Genomic DNA, 24533 nt, shown 5'->3' with positions numbered 1-24533 from the left:
ACCCTTACACAACGCCGATCGTCGCGCTACCACCGCCGATGCAAGCGACGTGCAAGCACGGCAATCAAAAGTGCACGAGACGATGGGACTGACGACAGAGGAACAAAAGAGAAGCATATTGAGATAGAGCGGGGTGCAGCCCGTCACTGAGGCAGTCATACGCACAGATGTGTACGCGCGCCGCTCATGTGGGGGTGCGTGCACTGCCCCTCTACGGTGTGCATAGCCGAAGCACAGTGAATGCAGCGAGGCGGGTAGTGGAGGGGGGGAGGGGGAGGGTCTCAGAAGCGATGATGATAAAGTTGAGTGCGCCGACCACGGGAACGTGCGGCTCTGATCTACTCACAGGAAAAGGCGCGTGCCCCCCTCTCAGCTCAGCGATGTTGCCTACAGGGAGACCGGAAAGTCGGCGAAGTACCGACAGCCCTGGTGATGGAAGCCGTACGAAGCACCGAGGCATTCGCACTGGCGTCGATACGGCACCATGACCTCGCGAAACTTCTCTGCGGATATTGGTACGTTGCCCAAGTCGCCAAAGAGAGCCTGCAAGACGGTGGCACGCTCCTCCGGTGACAGCTCTGACGGCCCTCGCTCCGTTCGCAGGAGGTCCTCCTGAACGACTCGGCGTCGCAGCGTCTCAGTGACGCCGATCATCGTCGCAGGGCTCGCAGCGATCCCCAAGCTGGAGACGCACGTCACATCCTCAGGGTCAACGTTCACCGTGAGCTTACTTTCCGCTTCATCACAGTCCGCCGAGGCGACGACGTCGTCGAGGTCGAGAGCGTCGGGAGAGGAAGACGAAAGCTGCTCTGCATTGGTCCCCTCAGCGGCTGCTTCGACCTCGCCAAAGAACGCGGTAACTGCATCACCCATCATCAGCTGAGTGAGCGGCGACACATTCGCATCCTTGTTCCTCTTCAGATCGTTGTACGAGGGCGTATTAGGGGCGAGCAGAGACGGCGAGACCGCCTCCGCGTCCTCCAGCACACTGGGGAGTGGTGCGAGTGACTGCGCCGCATCGGCCACACGCGGGCCTGCAGCCACGTCAACAGGTGTACGCTGCGCTTCTACAGTAACCCCCAGCTCGGCCGGGGTGACCTCGACCCACGAATCTGCAGAGCTTTGCGAAAGCCGTTCACCCGTATCGTCCTTTTCAAGACAACCAACCCCGTTCATATCACCATGCAGCCCGGTTTTCGCCACTTCCTCAGTGAAGGAGTTCTCGCTGCGGTCGAGCACCTGCAGCATCGGGTAATTCGTGTATCCGTCCGCGGTCTCGCCGCGTGCGGGGGCGAGAGAGTCGGCCCCCGTGACTGTGACCGGGCCCCCTCCAGTGACTGCCGACCACGAGCCGGAGCTCGACAACGAGCGGCAGTGGGGCGGGGAGTTCATATCCGCGAGCGTAAAGGAGAGGCAGAGAGGGTACGTCAATACTGAAGCTCACGCGAGAGGAGGGTTCGACCGAAATAAAAGAAGCCGCGCTTGTGAGGGGAGGGGGGAAAAACGTTGGTGGAGGAGAAGTGCGGGTGCGTTCGCGCGAAACGGCACCGGCAGAAAGGGAGCGGGAGACCGCGGCCAATGTGAAAGAGAAGATGGGTGAAAAGCCAGAAATAGCGGGCAGCCACAACGAAGACGCCGACGTGCACTTTGTGGTGATCTCAGTCGAGGGTATGTCGAGGCGGATCGGTGGAGGGCGTCGGAGGTGGACGGAGTGCTTGGTGAAGTCAAAGCGCGCAACGCAAAAGAGAAAAAGAAGCCTTCGGTGGTGATAAAGTGAGGGAGAAAAAGACCGTAAAACGATGGAGGTGAAAGCGGCCGACGCCGGTGAGCAAAGAGTGAGAGATGGCGTGCGAGCGGGCGGTGGGAGGGAGAGGGGGTGACAGCCGCGCCCCACACCTTGTGCATCACGAAAAGAGGCATATGCCCGTGCGCCATGCGGCAGCTCTCCTCATTCTTCACGGTTCCTTCTACTCCCCGAGAGAGAAGAAAAAAAGCGTAGGCGTCTATGCGCGCCCCATATCGCTGTGCGATAGTCACTGAGCGCTGCGACGAGAGTTGCAAGTGTGCATAAGGAGGGGAAGGGGGAGAGCCTGTAGGCTGCCGCCGCTTCACTGCCCCTAGCCACCCAGGTCCCCTTCCGGATGCGTCGGTAAAGCTTCAGCGAGGGTGAGGAGAAGGAGCTCTCCCCTTACGGCTGCGCACCCTTCCTAGAGTATTTGCACATTGCTTTTCGCGCCATCCTCCACCCCCCCTACCGCGCACTCATCTCCTAGCTTGGCACCACAGCAGATGCGCCATGAACTCTTGCCGGTCCCCTTTTCCGCATCAGATGAGATCCATCGCCTCCTCATTGCCGAGGTCCATTGAGTCAAGGAGCGACGGCGGCGGGCTCAGCATTTTCTTGAAGTTTCGCCACACACTTCGCGGCCGCAGAAGCGCCTTGAGGGAGTTCTCCTTCCGCATCGACTCCCTCCGCGTCGTGGAGGTCAGCGTGAGGTACGTGTACATGCACAGCATCCCCACCACCACGATGACGACGAATCCATCGATGAGCAGCACAAAGATGGCCGCGAGGTGAGAGCCGGTGTGATCGACCGGCGCGAAACTCCGCCGCCCGCCCGGCATGGTCGGAAACGGCGTTGGCGCCGCTGCCGGACCTCTTTCCGCGTCTTCGGCATCGTCCGGCGTGAAAAGATCGTTGAAGAGATAGCGTATCAGCCAGACAACACCGATCATCGTAGATGATGAGCAGGAGAGGAGGTAAAGCGCGAACCAGCGGAGATTGCGCACGCCGACGCAGCCGCCGAGAATGCTGCAGTGGTGATCGTGCTCCAGCACGCATACCTTGCAGTGATAGCAGTGCGCACAGCGAGGAGGCCGACGTAGCCGGCACTCTCTGCAAAAGACTAGCTGCACGTTGTCCTGCAGCGGATCCTGTTCGCCGCTACGCAGGCGCGGATAGATCCCGGGGTCGCTGGAGGTGGTCAAGAAATAGGACGAGAAGGTGATTGCCAGCACAACAAGTGTAAAGCTATACTCGTACCAGCCCACGTGGTGCCACACAAGCGCCATGTTCGCGACGATGAGAACAACGGTAATGCCCATCGGGATGGCGCCAACGAGAAAGTCCGTGCTAAAGTAAAACTTGAAGCGAAAGAATTGCACCCGCCGAAATGTGCCAAGCGCCTCCCTGGTCGAGTTGCGACGGCGCATGTACAGCTCGGGATTCACCACAGGGAGAGAAAGCTCCTTCGGCTTAGGTCTTGGAGCCAGCGCAGGTGGGATCTTCGCCGCGACGCTGCGCGCTGAGACACTAGAAGGGTCGTAGAGAGCGCCCGGTGCGTCGTACCGCTGATAGTTCGACGACAGCATCGGTGCTCCAGCCATAAACGCGTTCATGACTGGGCGATGTACAGAGGATAGGGACTTGAGGAATTCAAAGAGAGAGCAGACGGAAAAAAACACCCAAGAGAGAGAGAGACGGGTGAGGCCGGTGCGACCGTTTGCCTTGGCATCTGATGCCGCACCGGCTGGGCTTCCTTCGCGCGATGGATCCTCGACGGGCTCACCAGCGCAGTTGGAGGTAAACTTTTATACCTACTTCGAGCCTGCGTAGAAAGGGGAGCAGAGAGAGAGAAACAGAAGAGGGGCCCGTGTGGCGGCGCCGCGGACAGAATGCGGTGCACTGCAGCTAGACCTCATAAACCCCACAGGTACATTGAGCGATACCCCAGTGGTGGTGTGATAACAGCAAGAGATCAGAAGCAGGGAGAGCGAGAGGTACGAAGAGGGAGTGGACGGTACTCGCCGATCATTGGGAGAGACAGAGTGAATCGAAGCCCAAGAAGGCTCTACAGAGAAGAAAGGGGAGGGGGGTACAGGTCAGCCGCGGTGCTTGGCCAGGGGGGGGGGAGGGGAGGGGAGGGGATCGATAGGATCGATGATTTTCATGTGCGTAGCCCGTCCCTAGAGCCAGGCGTAGCGCACCGCTCGCTCAAGCAGCTGCCCATATCGTACGAAGCTAGAGGTCACACTCGGGGGTCCTCGAGGTGGCTGCACAGCAGGAGGATAGGTCGCTGGCTCTTTCAATGTCCCCGACTACTGGTTGTGCGGCATACAAGTACGCAAGAGGTGCGCTCCCAAGCACCAGCGCACATAGACGTCATCCGGCATCCGCGCAGCACCACCTTTGCGTGCTGTCTCTGCCATTCCGAAAACTGGCCACCAGTTCTGCCGTCTTCGGCCGGGCAGGGGGGAAGGGTGGGCACACAGGATTTTTGGAGAAGTTGAAAAGACTCTGCGCCACCCACGTGTGCCGGGTAGATAGTGCAGGCCTTCGCCGCCGAATTTCGTCACGCTGCGACGCTCGCCCCGTCGTCTTCGTCAGAGTTGGAAAGCAGGTAAGCGACTTTATCGCCCGTAGCAGGTACCAGCGTGACAATCTCGATGCGTTTCGAAATGTTCGAGGGCCACAGTACGCGCAACGCCGGGGTGCCTTTTTTTCTTCAAGAAAGTCGCCCATCGCCCCGTGTCCACGCGCTGCCCCCGTTCGGAGGGGCGCATACGCATATCCAGCCCTTTTTTCACTGAGGTAAGGCGCAAGAGGAGCACCACATTCGAAGAAAGCATGTCGGTATGCAGTGGCGCCATCAAAAGGAAGAAGTGTAGCAAGAAACAGCGCCCGCCTCTCTTGCCGGCGCAGTCGCTGAGCAACTGGAAGTGTTGATTCTGCTGAAGAGTGCATACATCACCGAGGCAGCAGGGCGGCGCAAGGGGCAGGTGATGCAGCTGCCGCCACCAGCAGTAACGCTGCGAGGTTGAGAGATCTGACGGCGACGACAACAGAGGTCGGCACCTGTGCTTTGGCACGGTGCCCTTTCCCTCCTGCCCCACCACACCCCACACCCTCGCCCCGGCAAAGTCTGTGGCTGCCCTCTGGGAGCGATGCCCGGGGCCCGATAGGAGCGTCGCATGAGAAGATAACTGCTTGCACAGGTGCAACGCGCCAGCACGGATGATGTAACTGTGCGATCACAGCTCCTGTGAAAGTGCCGTCACGCGCAGCAGCTGTGCCTGTCGTCCAAGCGTCCGCCCACAACCACTCAGACGCAACTCGAGAGGCCGCCACAGACTTGCAGAGATACTCGCCAGCCCATGAGAGCTGCACGCAGCTATCCGATGCCGCATATATGAGAGAAGCAGAAAGCAGCGGGTACCAAACAAAGTGCAAGGCGATCCGCATCGGCACACACGTCCGCCCGAATAGCCGTAATGCACTCGTGCATATGCGCCAATGTGGCCGCGCGCCTGGAACGCAGAATGGGCCCGTAATAAAAAAGCAGCGAAGAATGGGCTCAGACGTGAAAGGAGGAATGGAGCATTGTCCAGGAGCCGCTCCCCTGTGCATCGTCTCTCTCTGGGTGTGTAATTACCTCTGCGGTATGCCCTTCTCTCTCCCGCTGTGCGTGCGCGCCGCCTGCCCCTCCTACAAGAGCGATGCAGTGGTGCAGTACAAGCAGCGAACGTGCAGAGTAGTAACGTGCTTGCCTCGCTAAGCCCTCCACATCGACTGAAGAGACCATGAGTAGAAGCCGAAGACAGTACTGCCGCTCTTTTCAACGCCGCAACACTTGCACACACACACACACCTCGCTGCAAGTACAGGGGTGATGCACGCGGGCACGCATACCGCCTCACCAAGTGAGAAACCGACAAGGAAGGGTGGCTGCAATGCTTTGCTCTTTTTTCTCCTGTGCGCTGTCATGCGCACGACTCTGTCATGCTCAAGTATCTATACCTGCTGTTTCACCGTGGCTCATCGCTCCCTCTCCCTCCCCCCACCGTCAGCGCGCATGGGTAGAAAAAGCGAGACAGACGCATCGTGGTGGTGAAGGGAAAAGTGCATTCGCCGACGTAGGAAGACCTGCGCCGATCAGCTGTGCACGGCTGCTCACATAAGCGTCGTGCGACGAGACAAGGAAAGAAGAGACTCTCTGAAGAAGGGAGAGAAGTCTGTAGACGCGCGTATTCGTGTCAGCTCCTTCCGTGTGTGCGTGTGCCCTGAAGCATCAAGCAGCACACAATACAAAACTGAATCGAAACAGAGCTGCGAAAAAGAGAAAGACAAACGACGATACACACACACACACACAAGCACACCATGACGGAAGCCGACAAAGGTGAGTGCACCCACTCCACTTGGAGAGCCATGCGACCCTCCCACCCGTTGCCACGCCTTTTCCACTTCAGGTTGGCACCATCGACTGGGCATGCACTCAGAAGAAATTAACAAAAAAAAGCAACTCTATGTTTGGTTATGAGGCGGACAGTGAAGGGAGAGTAGTAAAGAAGTTGCGCGCACTAATCAGTGGGACATGTGTCAGCATAGGCGAGCCGCACACCTCTAGAGGCTGTATAACATCAAAAAAGCGGGTCTCGAGGTGTGCGCGTGTGTGTGGGGGGCATTCGGGCACTTGGAAGCGGTGCGCCGTTCTAAATCCCACTCTGTGCATACGCCTCACCACGGGACGCGTTGTACTTGGCGACAGCCTTGGTGCCCTCACTCATGGCATGCTTTGCCAGTTCCGGCGGCAGCAGTAGACGGGCTGAGGTCTGTATTTCGCGAGCCGTCAGCGTCTTGACCTTGTTGATCTTGGCGACGAAGACGGCCTCGGTTTGGATGCGGTTGAACATGTCCTCAATAAAGGAGGACAGAACGCGCACGGCAGCCTTGCTCAGCGTGCCGCGCTTGAAAAAGCGCCGCAAAGCGCGGTGAATGTACAGATCCCAGTGCTGGCTGCGCTTCTGGTTGCGGCGGCGCTTGTGATCACTGCTTGACTTGTGCACCTTACCAGCCGAGCGCTTGCCCTTGCCCTTACCCCCAAGCGGAATTGGGCGTTTTCCGCCCTTGGTAGGAGGCATGCTGGGTCAAGGAGAGAGGGGGGAAGACAAATAAGGTGATTTCGTGCCTACCAAGTGGTAACCGATGAAGAGAAACAAACACGCGGGTCCAGACGGCACCGAGGAGCGTGCTGTTGAGGAGTGCTTGGGTCAGACCGCGTACACTGAATAACGTGTAGAGCTGTCGCAATGGGGAGGAGGACGGCGTGGACTATGGGAGGCAAGTGCGGCGGCAGGGGGAAAAGCAGGGGAGCGACAGGAATAGACAAAGGAGGATGCGCAGAGAAAAAGAGGCGTTTGGTGGCGGCGGCTGAGCTGACGAAGAAGCGAAGCGCACGGTCGGTCACTCGGACGCACCGAAACATATGAAAAGCGGGAAGAGGCACCGTTTCCTACCACCCTCCGCAGTTACTGGCCTGTAGCGAGGCCCAAAGCGCACAGCCGTGTGCTATAGCGATGGCACCCGAACTTGGCGCACTGCTTGCGCGAGAATACGTGTGCCGTGGGCCCAGCAAAGACAGAATGGCAGAGCCAAAGAGACAGGCAGCAAAGATGCCTGCAGCAATACATGACAGGTGATGCGGTGGACTCCATTTACTGCCATCATGATATGATCTCGCGCACGGCCGTAGGAAAAAAAACGCAGAGAGTACACATACATGCACACAGGGAGAGAGAACAGAGCGTGCCGAAGCGAAGCAAGAGCATTAGACGGCAGCAACACCTACCGCATCCAAAGACAACGAGACCAACACCACCGCCACCAACTTCGTAGCTCCAACAGAAGGCGATGGCTCAGCAGGAAGGATGAGAAAAAAATCATGGCGAGGGGAGGAAAAGAGGCGGCTGCATCACTGCGGAGAGACGGAGAATGAACCCCCGCGCGCATACCTCCACTGGTCTGATGTAGCGCGGCGCACACACACACTGCCCCCCCGCCCTCGGCCCCACTTGAATGTGTTGCAGAAAGGATGGCCGCACGCAAGCACGAGAGCCTTAATGCGCTCGAGAAAAGGGGCTTATGAGACACACATGAAAGCCGCCCCAGCGACGAGTTCGCTCGCTCCACTGCACAGGCAAAGCCTTACTTGTTAGCAGCGGAGGCGGCTGCCAGAGATCACCCTTGCGCATGCAGATGCTTCCACTGTGGGTGCTCCGACCACTTTTCGGCGATGGACAAAATCGCCTGGCGCAGATACACATACTCGTCAGGGGTATTGTAGACAAAGGCGCTGATGCGCACGTAGTAGCGGCCCTCGATTAGCTTTACCGGCACCTCAATTCGAGCAATATCGTGGAGGGTGTCCTGAACGTATTTGGCAGTGATGCGACTGTCCTGCAGATTCTCGGGGAGTTCCACCAGCGACATGAAAGGGGAGTGGCGAGCCACCTTTCGTGACCCAAAGGCGATGGTGAGCATGTCTGCTGCAGATGACAAGAGGTGAGAGCAGTAGTCTCGCACCCGGTGGTGCCCCTGTCTCTCCCAGAAGTCCACCATCGCTGGAATGGTTAAGTACGTACCGTAGTCACGTGTGCCATCCCAGATGAACTCGGAGAGGAGGCCATCTCCAGCGCCGTGCGAAAGCACGACGCTATGTATCTTCTTCATGTCATCGAGACGCACCCAGAAGAAGCCCGCTGACTTGGTCGAGGAGAACCACTTGTGCAAGTTTCCGACGAACACGGTGGGCTGCGACTCGGGTGGCAGTGCGTTGAAGTCTAGCTCGACCTGCAGCAGTGCGTGGGCACCGTCAACAATGATCTGACGCACGCCGCGTTGCCTCAGCGCCGGAATGATGTGCGTGAAGACAGGGAAACAGAGGGCGCTGGTCGATGTTACGTGGTCCAGTACCACCGTCGTGCAGTTAGCGGGTAACTGACGGCAGATCTCTGCTGTCAAAGCGGCGTTGTCGCCCATCACCGCCGGATCGTGCAGAAACCTGTTCAGCCCGATCTCATGCAGCGTGGCGCCGACCTCCTCGCAGCGGAAGCACAGCATCTTGTACACCGACAAGTACTCCGTATCGATAAAAGCGACCACGTCGTTTCCATCGATCATGCGTATAGCGCAATTGAGGGCGAAGGTGGCATTTTGGACCAGCACCACCTGGCGCGGATCGGCGTGCAGGAAGCGGCTCAGCGCGCGAATGCTGTACACGATCAGTGGGAGCAGCTCTCGATCCACAAACTGCACCACCTCCGTCTCCATGTGCTCCTCATAGAGTTGCTTGATGAGCATCGCACCGACGAGGGTGCTGCCGAAGGCACCGTGGTTGATGAACACCATATCTGGTGTGATGATAAAGTGCTCGCGACGGAAATCCTTTCCAAACTCGCACGGCGCCACTGCTTCGTTCGCCATCTCGCACACTTGCTGCCTCACAGAGGGGTTCCACGCGCCGATCACGGGAGGAAAGACGCAGCAACCTTCCCCACGGCCCAGCACACTCTCAGAATTCGTCACACCATCCATGTCGTCGCAGCCGACAAAAGCGGAAGCGTCGCCCTGCGCGCCCGTCTCCCTTTTTCCGTTCTTGCGTTCGGCCAACGAAACTGCTCTGCTGGCCAGTCTCGTCTCCATGCGGCTTCGCTTTCGCCCGGCATTCGCGCGTGGCAGCGGTGAGTAGTCCGCCTCTTTCACAGACGTCATTTGGATCAGAGAAATCTCTGACTTGGAGAGAATCCGCTTCGCAAACGCGGGAAAATGAGCGGGTGTTCTGTAGGCGGCCTCCGCCATCGTTATGAGGTGCTCCACATTTTCGGAGTGAAAAGAGCCGAACCCCTCAAACGCCGAAACGTCCGCGGCCAGTGTGCGCTCCTTCATCGAAGAGAGCCGCACCTGTAAGTTCGCTGGCAGGCGAACAGCCTCCCACCGCAGGGCAGAACAGTCTCGCGTACTCATTCTACAAGGGCGTCGCCAAACTGTTTCCTCCTCAGAGAGCCGGGGGTCGTGGTGGACCAAAGGGTGGCGCACCGCTGTCCTATTCAGTTCCGCATGTGCCCCTGAACCTGTGTATGAGTGTGAGTATGTGTGTGATGTATAAGTAAGTTTTGATGAAGGTTGGAAATATAAGTGTCGAAGAACTGCTCCAGTCACTACTCTTTTTTTCTTCGGCGAGGCGTATATGTGGCGACGCGTATCTGTGGGCCGTGCAGGTGCGGAGAGAAGGACTTTTCTTGGGAAGCAATCGTTTCGAGCACGATTCCGCGACAATAACTTCTGCGGAACGTTAGGGAGAGCAATTCGAAAAAATGTGCGGTGCACCGAAAGCGACGACACAAAGACGCGGAAACAAACACAAAAGGAGAGCCGCCACAAATCCTCCACCAGTCTCCTCTGCGCATGGACGCCGTCACGCACGCCGTGGGCATATCCGCGAGAGGAGTTGAGAATACAGGAAACGCGGGAGCAGTTTTCCGTCCTCCCCCGGAGCGTTCCGCCACGAGCACGTGAGCGAGCGGACGTACGCAAGGACACCTCACCCGCCTCTCTACGAATGCGACAGAATGCGGGTAGCCATGGGTGAGGTGCCCCTGCCCATGTACAGGGGAGGCATCCGCCTAACCGGCTCTGCGTGCCCTTCGCCGCCCCTCGCTCGCACACCAGCAGCGCGACCGGCGCCGGACAGACGCGGACGGGCTGCGCGCCATCATCCAAGCGGGCCGCGCCACCAGGTCCTGCGAAAGCGCGCAGCCTGCGACGTCTATAATGTGGGCACCAGCGGGTGGTCTCTGTGCAGGCCGAATCAGCTCAGGGACAAAGCTCGCTAGCCTCACGCCAAGGCCCTCGGAAGCACAGCTTTCGACCTGCATCTCACGCCTCTCCCTGAGTTGCGGCATTCCACACGACGGTGTGTTGGCTCTTTACGGTGGTTTATGGAAGGCTTGGCAGTGTGAAACGGAATGTGCTCGCCATGCCTCCGGCATCTGCGCGCAGCCTGCCCACCCCGTCACATGCAGGAGAGACCGCATGCGTCCCACACGTGCACATCGGGATGATCGGTACGCATTTCTGCATACAGCTCCGCGTCCGACACCCCCAGGCTCTTCGCCGTCGGTGCCTCCCATCCTAGCTGGTCAATCCTAGGAGGACTTGCGCGGCGCTTTCCTGCGCGGCAACGGCCTCCTTCGTTGGCTGGAGGCCATAGCCCAGGTACCGCTTGAGCGTGTCCGCTCGCGTGTGGCCGGTGATCCGCATGAGGCCCGCCTCGGATACGCCGTTCGCTGCCAGGTAACGGGCGGCGCCCTTCCGGATGGACGGGAGGGCCGCCGCAGGGTTCACGCGGCGCAGCGCTGCTCGCACCTGATCGCGGAGGCTCGTCACGGCCGCAAACAGGCGCTGCGTTGGGCCTCGGCTCCTCACCAGCTTCAGCAGCAGGGCCGCGTCCTCTCGCTGCAATCGCGTCCCTATCGCATAGGGCCCGCGGCGCCTCGCACCCTTTCCATAGCGGATCGTGATACTCACTGAGGCTGTCGGCGAGCTCTCCGAGAGTGCGGAGATGTGCACGTCCCTTTTCAGGAGTGTCCCCAGGTCGCCCGCTCGTGCGGCGCAGTGCCACGCCAGCTTCAGGAAGAGCGCGGCGCGCGGGTGGGTGCGGCAGAGCTCCTTGTAGGCCCTCTGCATTTCCTCCACCCGCAGCCGGGCAGACGCGGTGACGGCATGCACCTGCTGATCGCTGTCAAAGCCCCTTCCCGAGCTGGGCCACCTGCTGCTTGGAAGCGGATACGCCTCCCGCGGCCCCTTGCTGCCCGTCTGCCCCGCAAACGAGTGCGAGCTCACTCCCACACAGGATCAGCATGTTCCTGCTTCCGAAAAGCCTCCCCGCGTGGCGTCCAGGGGCGATTTCTCTCGTTCGCGCCGCCGACCATGTGCCGCATGGCCTCTTCGAAAAGCCGGGGCAATGAGCTTGCTCAGTGCGCTTGCCGGCAACACCGAGCAGTGCATACGCATGACGCTTGTGCCGCACATTTCAGCGTCCTCACCATATCGATGCTTGGCCAATGTGCAGTTGTGGTAGGCGAGTGTGCTCGAATGCCGGAGTACCCCTCTCGCCCCTCTGTCACGGTATCAAATGCGGGCGCAGACTTGTGGACGCTATCCGTAAAGAAACGGCGCCGGCCACCGCCACCGTTGCGACTGGTGGTATGGGGGGGGGCGTGGAGGTTGGCACAGGCCGCGACGTCGCACGGGCGCCTCTCTTTTGCCCTGTCCTTTTTTTTCGACTCGGCAAAGGAGTGACGCCCTCGGCCATTTCCGCCTATCGTGCCATGTCGCTGCAAAAGGGGGGAGGGGAGGAATAGATGCTGCTGCGTGTTCGCCATCCCCATGGGCACCTTGGCATGAAGCGTCTTCTCAACCATCACACGCATTTTCTAGAGTAGCTGTACATCCTGTACCTCACGACCGGTTCCTCCGCCACGCTTTTTGCCGCTCCTTGACATGGCTGTGCGCCAGTGAAAAGACACTATCGCTGTGCGGGTGCGTGAATGTTTTTCTTTTGTAGATTCTTTTGTGGGCGATCCCTTTTTTGGTTGTGTTAAAGGGTATAAGGCGCCACCACTTCCGTGGCGCATTACGATCTGCATAAAAGCGCGCACGCAGAAGAAGAGGTCAGTGAATAGAGAGCGTTCTCGCTCTGTTCTAATGCAGTAGCATGCCTGCACACGCCACAGCACCTCGTCACGGACTCGGCGCCGTCGTCCATCACGCGCGTGAAGGCAATCGTTATTCACTTTGCACCACACTCGTTCGTGTAGCCCTCGGCACACCCGTGAGATGCACCGATCTTCTGTAATGGCGCTTTACATGCACGCCCACGCACAGGCACGAAGATTTCAAAGAACGCAAGCACACACGCAAAGAAAGACAGAGAGACAGAGAGAGGGGGCACCTCTCCAAACCAATGCGTGTGGGAGGCCGATTGTATTGTCGTTTGTTTACCTCTGCGTTCAACTTTTACAATCGTTAATTTTTTCTCTTTGTGGGATGGGGTGAGGTGAGTGAGTCAGCGAGGGAGAGAAGCAGTAGGGAGATGGGACAAGAAAGGAAAACGGACGACGAGCAGCGCCCCCCCTTCCCCCAACACAGACACACACATACCCGAAGACACCAGCAGAACACACACAAAAAAAGGAGATACCCAAAGGAAGAAGACCGGGTGGGAAGCAATCGTAACAAAGCCACAAACCTACAAGGAAAACAGAAGATGCGCGCACTCCTTTAGGCGGCGGAGAAAACACCCCAGAGCCATTCAGTGTTCGCGAACGTACAGCGCTAAAGAAAGCGAATTCCTCCCGGAAGCGCTGTTAATGATTTATTTATTGACTCTTTGCCTGAGCGTGCGTGTTTTGTTTCGCCGCTTCTCCTCTCCTTCGGCTACCCCGCCCCCCGGGCTCATTGGGCTCTCCTCTGCCCCCTCATCCCGTGAGGCTCCCTTTGCCACTCTTACTTCTCGAAGCGCGGGCGTCGACGAGAAGAGGCGCAGAGAAGGAAACGGCACAAAATGAGCGGTCAACAGAGGAGTGCAGGCGTACCTGTCTGCCGGCAACGGACGAGGACGGACACAAAGGAGAGAAAGCAGGAAAGGAGACGCAAAGAGCGGAGGACGAATGAGGGCTAAAGCAAATACCGTCTCGTGCGCATCGACACGCGTACTATCGCTCTCCACTCAAACCCACTCACAGGATTTTTTTTCTCTAGGCTTTCAAATAAAAAAAACGCACATCTTGTCTGCCCGCACGTTTTCTGCTCTGTGTATGTGTGGCACGAGTCGCTTCGCCGCAGGGGCGTCTCCTTTTCAACTCCTTCGTGCGCGTGCCACTCTCGCCGTGGCACCTGCAGCTTCCCCCCGCACCCGGCTCCCTCTCCCCCTTGCCGTTACCGTAAGCAGAGAAAAGTCCGGCGCCGCGAGGTAACGGTCCCTATGCAGCACAGACGCCGCCCGGTCTGGGAGTTCGGTACCCGCCTTGCATTCGAGAGACTGTGCCGACTTACCAACATCGCATACACTTTTCTTTCCCCCTCCAGGCGAGGGAGCCGATGAAGTGGCCGTGACAGCCCTCTGTACACACCTTCGCCTTCCGGCCTCCGCTCGTGGACGACGGCGGCGGCAAGCCTGCGGAAGAGGAAGAACTCCGAGGCGCGTTTTTGCATCGTCGGCCTTGACGAGAGATCGGGAGTCAGCGAAAGCCTCTGCATGTGCGTACACTCGACGCTGTTCCTTTCGGTGGGCAAACGTTACTTCATCACCCCGCCGCTCCCCACATGCCTCAATGCCTCTCCCCCTTGCCATGTTGGTGGGCGGACCTTTCCTCCCAGCCATATTCACATCTCACTTCTTGCCCGGGATGCCAAAGAGCGAAGAGGAAAAAAACGGGCCGCAGGCCAAAAGGTAAAACGAACGAAGCGAAGAAAGGGCCGTCGCGCACATATGAAAAAGCGAGCGAGTCTGAGTACACACCCTCCGTCACATCGCACATGCACGAGCACAGAATCGATAGAAAAGAAAGCAATGGCGCGCGGCACTTTACATACCGGCAAGGGAGAGAAAGGAGTTGGACACGCACAAGGAGATGGATGAGAGCGCCGGAGAGGATATGGGGGGAGGGGGAGGGGGCAGAAAACACACGCTAAGGGCAAGCAGCACTCTGAGGAAACAGCCTCCACGCACTCACACACAAGCCAACAGCAAACGGCAGCAGAAAGAGAGGGCACAACAGGAGCGCGCATGAAGAGAGAGAAAGGAAAGGGTGTATTTGCGGATGGCGGCATCGTGTCGAAAGACGGCGATAAAAAAGGGGAGGGGAAGGGGGAGAGAGAGCGGGTCTCGAAGACAAAAAAGCTCAGAAGCTCACAAAGAACAGCCAGAGGCTGAGGGAGCAGAAAATCCTCCAGCGCCAGCTGCACGCAAGGCCTGACCTCCCCTCGGCGAGGAAAATACTGCAGCTGCTCACGGGGCCGCGTTGTTGTTGCTGTTGTTGTTTTCTTCTTGGAATCCACCGCGCAAGACCATCGCTGCTGCACTTACGCGCACGCGCGCGGGGACATATGAACACTTCTCGTGGCACAGCTGATGCACAGGGGGGGAAGAGGCGAAAATAACGAAAAAAAAAATAAGCAACGAGATAGGGAGGGACTTGAAATACATCGCCGCCATACACCCGCAAGACCGTATCACACGAACCGGAAAGGAGAGCGAGACCAAAAACAAAAAGAGGCAGATGTCAGAGAGGGGCGCCTCGGCCCTCATTTCTGAAGCACACACGGCATACACGGACACACACACACGCCAAGTCTGAAAACAAAGAGAGAAAGAGAGAGCAAACGAAACGATGAGAGGAACAAATAAAAATACACAAAAATGAAAGGCAACACGCACACACCGACGTACCGCCAATAGCACAGACCGGCCGCAACCAAGAGCGGTCGTCGCGGTGCGGCGATGAAACGAGATGGGCCGCGCGCTGACGTAGAGAAGTGGGGGAGCTGCAGGCTGCACAGTCTCTGCTCAGCACACGCTAAGAATAGAGTAGATGGGTAACAGCAGCTGTTCAAATCAAGAGATATGGTGGGGAGGGGGTCATAGGGCATGAAGGCGTCTCAGCAGCGAAGTAGGCATCGTCACAGTGCAGCCTTGCAATCGTTCATCTGTGGGAAAAAAGGCTTCAACCACTTCGTGAAGCGCAGCATTCGTCTCTGGAAAAAGCTGCGCTATCATGTACTCTGCTCAAAGCTGCACGAGAGCTCACTGCGCCGCCTCGCCCGTCAGTGCTCCTGCTTAGCATATTAGGAGAGCCTCCTCCTTCCATCCAGCCCCCAAAATAAAAGAAGCCGCCGACCTCTGCGGCCGCAGGCAAGCTAGCAGTGCCGCCACACCCCCTGTTAAGGTCGGGTATCCTTGTCACCATAGCTCTTTCACGTGCTTCTCTTCTTCCAGCGACACTGGCGACATGATAGGGAAGTATGACGGGTGGCCGTATGGGCCACCACATATACGATACCGTCGAATGTGGTTGGGATAACTCAAAGGGAGCCGCATCAGGTGCCTGGGCGGGTACTCGCTCGATGAGGCGACCGCCTGTTCGTACGCCGGTGGACTCGGCATCACCGGAGTGCGCGAGGAGGGGTCAAAGCAGAAAGAGCCGTTTCCGGGAGCCAGAAACGGCGGCGGGTATGGCACCGATCGGCAAATATAGCGGCTTGGATTAATCGTGCTCACCGCAGCTTCCCCAGAATCGCTCACCGGCGCATTCTTCATTGGGGAAGAGGTACTCGCTGTGCAGGGGGCGGGTGGGGGTGACAAAGGCTGTGTGTCCACACCGTTGACACAGGGCGTAGGGTACAACGTCGGCGGCTGCGCCGGAGCCGTGACGACAGCTAGTCGCCTTCGCACTGTGGCCGCCGCAATGGTGGCGCGCCGGCTCGAAATGAAAATGGTCGACGCCAACGAATGCGAGACGAAGGCCATCCCGTGCACGAAAAGTTGGCCCTTTTCCAGGAATCGCTGCTCGTCACTGCGGAAGGGGCCGGCGACCGATGCTGGTGGCACCGGCACTGGCGACTTGGGAGAAAGGCTTATGGGGGACGCGGCAAAAAAGCTGCGGTTCGGGCTCTCCACCGTCAAAGGCCCACTCGCGGAGATGGTTTCTGTCGAGATGCCGCTGCGGACTGGCGACAATAGCGGAGACCCGTCTGGCGCTGTCCCCTTCTGGAAGGGCCGATGCCTTGGTGGTAGAGGGCGAAGGGCGACGTGGGGCGTGGCGCGAGATCTGTCATGACAAGGCGATGTCACAGAGAGGCTCGGCACCGCGGGAGAGTTGCTGTGCTCGGAGCGCATGCCAGGGAGTGCTGCCTTTGCCACAGAAGTCACGTCCTGGCAAGAAGGCACAGCGACGTTGACGGATGGCTGCGGTGTCGAGGGCGATAGGGGGGTACCGTGTCGGCCATCGCTGCCTGTCAGGTCAACCAGCTGTCCAAACTTAATGTTCTCTTCAAAGCCTATCAGAAAGCCACTGCTGCTCCATGGGTAGACGGAAGCAATGCACGTAACCGCCTTGCTCGCGATGCTGGGCAAGTCGCCCTTTCGATCTCGCGTACGCTGCAGTGTCCGGCGATACTCTGCCTTGATGCGCAGCAGCGAGTTCTTTAGACCCGCCACACGGGCGGCGTACACCTCCGCCGACACGGTGCCGGTGCTGAACGCCCGCTTCAGGTTATTGTTGCTGCATCGGAAGGCCTCTTGTATGAGGAGGATAAGACGGTGCTCGCACCAGCCCTCGTGCTTCAAATACGCCATCTCATCCTGCTGCCACCGCTGCACCTGCCGTTCGTAAGCCGACCTGCGAAACTCGTCGTTGCAGAGAGACGGTGGCACCTGATGCTCATCCTCAGAGAAGAAGCACCCGCCAGACAATGTGCGCGCCTGCCGATCCTCCTCATCAATAATGGGCATCCAGGAGATGATGGTGCCACCCTCGTTGGCACGAATTGGGGGGCCGTCTCGCGTTTCGCACCGGCTGCTACGAGAGTTGGGTTGAGACGAGCATTCGCTTGTCGTGCTGGAGAGTCCATTGTTACCCTCAGGAACCACCTCCAGCGGCAAGGCTGCTGAACTCGCCATGAGCACCGTCGCCGAGCCCACAGACTCTGTGCAGGCAATCCTACCGCTGATCATCAAAAGGGCGTCAACACAGTGTCCTCCTTTAAACGCCTTGCAAACAGAAAATTAGGAAGCAACCGCACAGGTATCGATTGTGTACCGCACTTCTTGTCTCTCAGTCGTCTGTCTTACAAACGCATTCACGGATCTGCCGTCTCGTGCGAGCTGGTGGAAGGTGTGGGGGGGGGGTAAGCACCCAGCTGTTGATCGATCAGGGCCACTGGTTCACGGAGCGGCAGCCCTAGCTCGTCCCACAGAGCCCACTGTAGAACCTGATAGATTCGAAAAGCGATTCAGTAGCAGGCAGCCTTGCGCAAGGGCGTGCCGGCAATGTAGGGCTCCACTGATGACGGGTAATAAGAGCAACCCCGCGTTCTCACCAAATAACGAGGAAGAAGAGAGCGCACACGAACGATGACGGAGTGGGCACGTTAAGGCCGCGCACACCGAGTAAAAGGAGACGCTACGCTGTGGTTTCGTTCCTGCACGTGCGTGCGTGTGTGCGCTGCTAGCCCGCTCTTCTGCCCCAAAGAGAAGCGTGAAGAGGAAAGGCGAGAGTGGTGATGCGGAGGACACCTCGTCTCTATGTCGCTCTTCCGCTCTCGACTAATCTTGAGGAAGGGAAGGAAGAGCGTCAAGCGAGTCCCATCCAGGCGCTTTGAATGGCCTCTGTGCAGCTGTGAAAGGGTACGTTCGCCTGGATGCTACACGCAATACTGTTCCGCCTCTAAAGGGAAAAGGCGGAGGGAGGGGAAGGGGAGGAGATAAACGATGGGGATGACGCGCAGCCAAACCAACAACTCAAAGGGACGCGCACACCGCCGCTAAAAAGCGGCAGTCACAGAAGAGCAATAAAATGCAGAAGGAAAGGGGGAGGGAAGAGAAAGGGCTCAAGCAGCCGAGAGAAGCAAAGCCATGCGAGAGAGGTGACACACTGTGAAATGTGGAGGGCGCATGGAAACAGAGAGGGAGAGGGAGACAGGTGCACACGAGGCGTCCGTGTGGAGACGCAAAGCAAACGAGAAGAGGGGAAAACGAAAACAAAGCGATCCACCGGTCACTGTGACACGCAACGAAGCAAAAAGGGGGGAAGTGAACCGATAAAACCAACGTCAGCGCCGACACAACACCAACGCAGCGCACGGAGAAAAAAAACCCAAAGGGAAAGGGGGAAAAGAGAGGAGGGGAGGGAGTAGAGAATAGTGAAGTAGGAGAGACGGCGGTTACGGCTCTGTGATCATATTGCACAGCGGGAAGGGGAGCGCTCGAGGGGCAAGACATCCCCGAGAGAATGGGATGGAGAGGGAGTGGGAGCCACCATGTTGGGCGTGTGAGCGTACGGTTAGAAACAGGAGAGGGGAGAGAGGCAGAGGGCGGAGAGAGCGATGAAGTGCAGTTTCACGTGAAAGATACAACAGCGCAGTGGGACGCACCACTGAAATTGTAGAGCGCTCCAGCATAGCCTTCGCGCTGTCATTGTTTTGCTTCTGCTACAGAAAAGTATCGGCTGGCTGGCGATACGCGCGCGAGAGGGTGTGGGAGAATGCGAGTCCAAAAAACAGAAACAGGCAGGCACGTGCGGCGCTTGCAATGCACGCCGCCTCCCTCACTCGCCCTTCGCCTCGCTATCGCTCATCCCCGAGCAACGGGCAGCGTGTGAGGGCGAGGAGGGTGACGGACAGCCGGGATGCGGTTCAGGTTCCAACGCATTACGCGCAGGCATTCGCCCCGGAAGTGAGATGTCGTGCGAGAGTCGCACTCTCGTTTTGTTCTGCGAGCTCAACACAACGGTCGTCAGTGGTGCGCCACCGAGAGGCGAAAAGGCACAAACGAATGCGCGCCCATGCAAACGCAGGCAAAGAGCGGTATAGAGGGCACATAACAGATGTGCAGAGGGGAGAAGGGAAGAAACACGGCTCCGGCAGCAGCACTGAGAGAAAGAGAGAGAGAGCCGCTCCCGCTTGCCCGGCGGTGGCTTCGCATGCGGGGCGTCCTCAGCAGATGCCACCGATGCGGCTGCGGAGCACACACACACACACGCTCATACCTCATAAACCATGGCCCTTTTGCCGAGCACATGGCAGCATCTGGAAAGGCCTGGAGGTTAGAGGAGCTCATTCTGCTGCGTATGGGAGAGGAAGCTGCACCAAGGCACGAAAAGGCAACTGGACATGAAGGTGGAAGCACGTACTGGGCCCATGTATTTCAGTATAAACAGTGGCGTGTAGACCCCCCACGAGACAAGGAGCGGATAGGGCATCACGTCATAAACGATGCGGCCCTCCACACTGGCGACGTCGTATCGTTTATGCGCTCCGACGCTGTGAGCGCTCATGAAGCTCGGGTCGCTTAGCCCCCCTCGCGCAGCCGTCATGACGTTGAAGTAAGACCACAGGATGAGCGGCGTAACCAGCAGCTGCTGAAGCCCGAGAGCGCATAGGCACGGCGTGGCATGACGTGTCAATGTGCCGAAAATGCGAGGAAGAAAATGCTCGTACTGGCCGATAGCGGAGCCGAAAATAAGTCCGAATAGCGCATTTTGAGCAAGACGCTCCTTGCCCAGCATCGCAAACATTTGGGCTCCACTCGGGCGCGCGTGATCCCGTTTCTCGCTGCGGATACGCCGTGCTGCCGCCTCCTTGTGAGCGCTGTAGAACTGCGCAAAGAAATCGCCCGCCGACCAGGCAAAGCCGTAGAAGGCGGCCCGTCGCACATATACGGCCATCTTATGCAGCGGCACCAGCACAGAGAGAAGGAGAGCGCTGTAAGGCCGGTCCTCTCTCCACGCCCCACCGCGTTCGAGCGCCGGTCTGTCCCCGTAAGTGTCCACCTCTTTTCGCTTTTCTTCTTCAGTGGTTTGTGCGCGCTCACCTCTTCTCGTTTCCCTTTCGAGACGGCTTAAACGCACCAAACAAAAAGCAAAGGAGGGAGGCAGCGAAAGAGAGGGGGGAGAGAGTGGCATCACAAGCAGCGGCGGCGCAAAGGCCGCAGTGCACACGCCAGCCAACAGGCCTGCTACCATGGCGATGTGGTTTGTACTCGGGCCCATCGACTCCAATGCGGAAATGCCCCATCCAACAACAAAAAAGGCAGCGGAGTAGCAGGCACGGGAAGGCAATGCCACATAAATGCGCCAGCATGCCAAGCTGCGGAGTAGCGAGAAAAGGCAGTTGCAAGACTCAGCCCTGACTCTGCTGCTAATCAGAGGAACGACCCAAGTCTCTTCTCAGCTTTCTCCGCGCCATCCGAAGTGCTCCTCGAGCTATGCCAGCTGGGCAAACTAGCGTCACTATATAGGTTGCCGCATCCCAATCATGCGCATCGGTCACCAGTAAGCAAATATTCACTCATCGTTGTATGCAGAGAGCGAAAAGTCCTCCTATCAGCCCATCCACCCACCCCCAACACACACGTGCAGGCGTGTGGCAGCTGCACCCTTAACAGAAGATGCCGCCCATTGTCATCACCTCGTCTAAAGTTGCTCCTCTGCATAAGAAACGCTGTCTCATGCCCCCTCCTATTGCCTTCCCTTGGCCAACACCCGCCTTACTTGCCAACTCATCAGCGGGGACCGAGTTTGGCCAGCAGGATACGCTCGAGGAGGTAAAGTGGCGAGTTCTCGAAGAGCAAAGACAGGTTCAAGAGGTGCGAGCAACGACGTCTTTGGTGAGCGCGCACACTACAATGACGGAGAGGGGGCGCATGCTCACACAGGTCGATGACAGCCAGCCACACGCCCTTCCAAAAGAGAAGGAGAGGTATCTCTCTAGGGAGATTGTGCGCAGAACGACTCTGCGTCGCACGCGTGTCGCAACGAGAAGAGGGCAACCGAGGCGGGCACCCCCCCTTACACACACACAGACACACCAGAGAGAGAGAGCAAAGAGAAAAACAGAAAAGAGGAAAAACGTTCGGGAAAAGTGCATGCGCACTCTCTTGCCCCTCTCCGTCCTACTCGCGAATGGTGCGACGGCTGCGTAACATCTCCTCGTAGGCCCCCAGCTCGCGGAGAAAGCCGTCATTCGGACGTGCCGCCGGCCTCGCCAGGCGTACCAAGGCAAGTGCCTCATCGCGTGTAATCCCCTTGAGATGCATCAGGTACGCTACTGCAATGGTGACGGATCTAGACAGTCCGGCAAAGCAGTGAATGAGGACGCCCTTCTTGTGCGACCTCGCCTCATCAATAAAACTAAAGGCGTCTTCAAAGACGGGCATCATCACTTGTCCCGGGAAGTCATCGACAGGGAGGACAAGCTGCTGCATCCACGGCTCAATTACTACCTCCAAGTCGCGCCCCACAGTAAGCACGTAGCAGATGTCAAGATCATGGTACACCGTTACCGTCTGCGCAGTTCGCAACGATCCCAGGAAGAGATAATCCAGCACCTCGTCAGGGTAGATCTTGTTGAGCTCGACTTGTAGCCACGGCAGCGTCTCAGCCCAGCGCTGCTCCTTCACCTGCCGCACAAAGCGAGGGCGATTGTCCACTTTCAGCAGCACGCGCTTGGTTGATGAGCGGCATATCCTCTGCAGCCGGCTATAGGGCACAGGCTCATCGAGCATTGCCTCGTTCATGGCCAACAGCAACTCCTCCAGCGAAGGGCACCACTCTAGAAAGGACAGCGGGAGGCGCTGCAGTTGATTCGACTCCATCCCAATGCGCCGCACCGACGGCAAAAATGCATCGCCCGCCTCGTTGCGCTCCGCCCCACTCACATTCTCAAACGGCAGCGATGTCAGCGAGTTGTCGTTGACCGACAGCACCTGCAGATGCGGGAGGTAAAAGAGGGAGAGCGGAAGGGACGTAAGCTGATTGGTGTTCAGAACCAACTCAACCAGCGCGCCGAGCGATCCATTCAAGAAGAGCTCATCGGGCAACGAGACTAGATTGTTCTCCGAAAGAGAAATCTTACGCAGAGTACTCAATGGCACATCTAATGGCACGGCGGTGAGGCGCAACGCGGAGAGATTGCACTCCAGAGACGATCTGCTTTGGTCGATTTCAGCGCGCAGCTCCTCCTCTGCGTCCGACAGAGAGAGGGTGCTGAGGTTGCGCAGCGCTTTGCCGATTGTCTTCGATGCCAAGGCGCCAGCACCGTTAGGAACGAGGCAGGATGCGCTAGATGAAGAAAGGCTGCTGGAGGAGCACGAGTCCTCGGAGCAGTCCTCCTCCGACCTCCACTCCCCAAACTCGCAGAAGTTCGAGGTGGGGAGAGACGTACGCATTGTCTGTATGTTCGACGTTGTGTTGATCTCCGCTACCTTTGATAGGGTGAGATCAGAAAGAGGAGAGGAAGAGAAGAGGGCGATGAGTGAGTGGACCGTCTCTGCCCCACTTTGGAGGCCTGTCATGGACGATGCCGCAAACCTGTCCGACATCGTCAATGAGGCAAGACGGGCTTCTCTATTTCGAGCTTACGGAGCTGCTGCTCGGCTCTGTCGTAGGTTCTACAGAGGCGCGCGGTGCGGCCGTCCTCATGTGTCGCGCCCTGTGGCTCACATGGCGGAGGTGGTGCGGCTGATGTCAGCGCGCAGATAAGACAGCATAATCGGTTAGCCTCCTCGCTAGCAGAATAAGGGCACAAGAGAGAGATCACGCCGACTCAGATATATTCGTGCACCGCGGCCTGAAGGCGCCCACGAAAAAAAGGAAATTCGCGCGAAGACGTCGCAAAGCTCTCGCCCCACCCCAATCCAGGCACACACGAAAGAACAGAAAAGCGGGGACGGTAAAGTGGGAGAGAGCTGACCGATCTCGAGCGCCACGGCATGGGTCGCAACGCGAAAAAGTAAGCGAGGAAAAAGGAAAAGGTGAGAACTTCTGCGCACATCCGCGAATGAGAGAGAGAGAAAGGAGGCAACAAAACACTGCGAGGATGCTGCAGAGGGCAAGTAGGTGCCTGTGCCAGGAGCGCGCCACAAACAGGAAGCAAAGTGCACCCACATAAAAAATTGGAACAACAATTAGATGCGTAGCGCCACCGCCCACCGTCTTGCACGAAAGCCACTAAAGCGATGCGCGTAGGACGACGTGAGGATTTTCTCGTGAGAGAAGGGCAGATTGGCGGGGAGGGGGGGAAGAGAATAACACAGGAAGAGCCGGGCACGGGATGGTCGGGAAGACTGGATAGAAAGGTGAGGCTGTCTGTTCTTACTGGCGAACAAGACGGATGGACATTTTCTTGCCTGTCAGCAGCCGCAGCCACCGCAGGCTTTCGTTGGCATCATGGCGATACACGTACGCAGGCCTGCTGACCAGCGGCGACGGAATCAAGCAGCATAACCAGCACCCTTTCCCTCTTACTTGAGGGAGTGCTGCGGCGCACACGACACCCGCCCAGACCACTTCAAGAGATAAGATCCCATCGCGGAGGAGAGAGAAGAGGGCAAATAGAGCGAAAAGTAATGTAGAGAGCCGCGCGAGCCCACAAGCGCGGGCAAGCGGATTGGTAAGAATGCCGAAGCAAAGCACGCGCTCGTGCAGCGGTGCCACGCCGCGAAGCCGGCGTCGTGACAGCCTCCCCAGTAATCGTCACACTAAAGGGAGAGCGAAGGACACGGAGAGAGGAGCAGAAAGAGGGAGAGAGGTAGCCGTGAAGAAGAGACGATGGAGTCAACGGCCAGAGAGTACACAGGAGAAAACGCCCACGCACTGCAGACGAACACGCAGATCACCGAGAGGGCCAAGCTGCCATCCTTGAAAGAAATGTGCAGCACACAACCAGTGACGCTCAAGCGATTCGATGCTGCTGAAAGACATGACCAAAAGATGCGTTGCTCCTCTGCCCCCACCATCGGCGGGGGAAACAGTAATGCGGCATTCATGCACTTCATCTTCCCGTTAGGTTGCTGTTGTTAAGCCGATGCCTCCATGGGCGCAGCTCTGCCTCGAGGCCGTTGCGCGCGCTTACACTTACAGTCTTACTGCCCCCCTCCGCCGGCGCAGACGCGACCAACGTTCCACAGCCTTGAGAG

General features: G+C 58.2%; 7 protein-coding genes across 7 annotated transcripts; all 7 read right to left on the bottom strand.

Annotated features, from left to right (window-relative positions):
* Positions 1-387: 387 nt before the first annotated feature.
* On the bottom strand, positions 388-1392 carry LSCM1_03034 (uncharacterized protein; the record flags this gene model as incomplete). Its single annotated transcript, XM_067320587.1, has 1 exon — positions 388-1392. The coding sequence occupies one exon, from the start codon at positions 1390-1392 to the stop codon at positions 388-390; it is 1005 nt and encodes a 334-aa protein (XP_067177197.1).
* Positions 1393-2325: 933 nt separating this feature from the next.
* On the bottom strand, positions 2326-3399 carry LSCM1_03033 (uncharacterized protein; the record flags this gene model as incomplete). The annotated part of the gene is made up of 1 exon (XM_067320586.1): positions 2326-3399. One exon carries the CDS (start codon positions 3397-3399, stop codon positions 2326-2328), a length of 1074 nt encoding a protein of 357 aa, XP_067177196.1.
* A 3093-nt stretch (positions 3400-6492) lies between these two features.
* LSCM1_03032 (uncharacterized protein) lies at positions 6493-6921 on the bottom strand (the record flags this gene model as incomplete). The annotated part of the gene is made up of 1 exon (XM_067320585.1): positions 6493-6921. The coding sequence occupies one exon, from the start codon at positions 6919-6921 to the stop codon at positions 6493-6495; it is 429 nt and encodes a 142-aa protein (XP_067177195.1).
* A 1096-nt stretch (positions 6922-8017) lies between these two features.
* Positions 8018-9802, bottom strand: LSCM1_03031 (uncharacterized protein; the record flags this gene model as incomplete). The annotated part of the gene is made up of 1 exon (XM_067320584.1): positions 8018-9802. One exon carries the CDS (start codon positions 9800-9802, stop codon positions 8018-8020), a length of 1785 nt encoding a protein of 594 aa, XP_067177194.1.
* A 5998-nt stretch (positions 9803-15800) lies between these two features.
* On the bottom strand, positions 15801-17573 carry LSCM1_03029 (uncharacterized protein; the record flags this gene model as incomplete). Its single annotated transcript, XM_067320583.1, has 1 exon — positions 15801-17573. One exon carries the CDS (start codon positions 17571-17573, stop codon positions 15801-15803), a length of 1773 nt encoding a protein of 590 aa, XP_067177193.1.
* A 2089-nt stretch (positions 17574-19662) lies between these two features.
* LSCM1_03028 (uncharacterized protein) lies at positions 19663-20283 on the bottom strand (the record flags this gene model as incomplete). The annotated part of the gene is made up of 1 exon (XM_067320582.1): positions 19663-20283. One exon carries the CDS (start codon positions 20281-20283, stop codon positions 19663-19665), a length of 621 nt encoding a protein of 206 aa, XP_067177192.1.
* Positions 20284-21509: 1226 nt separating this feature from the next.
* On the bottom strand, positions 21510-22784 carry LSCM1_03027 (uncharacterized protein; the record flags this gene model as incomplete). The annotated part of the gene is made up of 1 exon (XM_067320581.1): positions 21510-22784. The coding sequence occupies one exon, from the start codon at positions 22782-22784 to the stop codon at positions 21510-21512; it is 1275 nt and encodes a 424-aa protein (XP_067177191.1).
* Positions 22785-24533: the final 1749 nt, after the last annotated feature.

This window comes from Leishmania martiniquensis, chromosome 28 (genome assembly GCF_017916325.1).
Source record: "Leishmania martiniquensis isolate LSCM1 chromosome 28, whole genome shotgun sequence".
Classification (NCBI taxonomy): domain Eukaryota; phylum Euglenozoa; class Kinetoplastea; order Trypanosomatida; family Trypanosomatidae; genus Leishmania; species Leishmania martiniquensis.
This window is presented reverse-complemented; position numbering and strand designations above follow the sequence as displayed.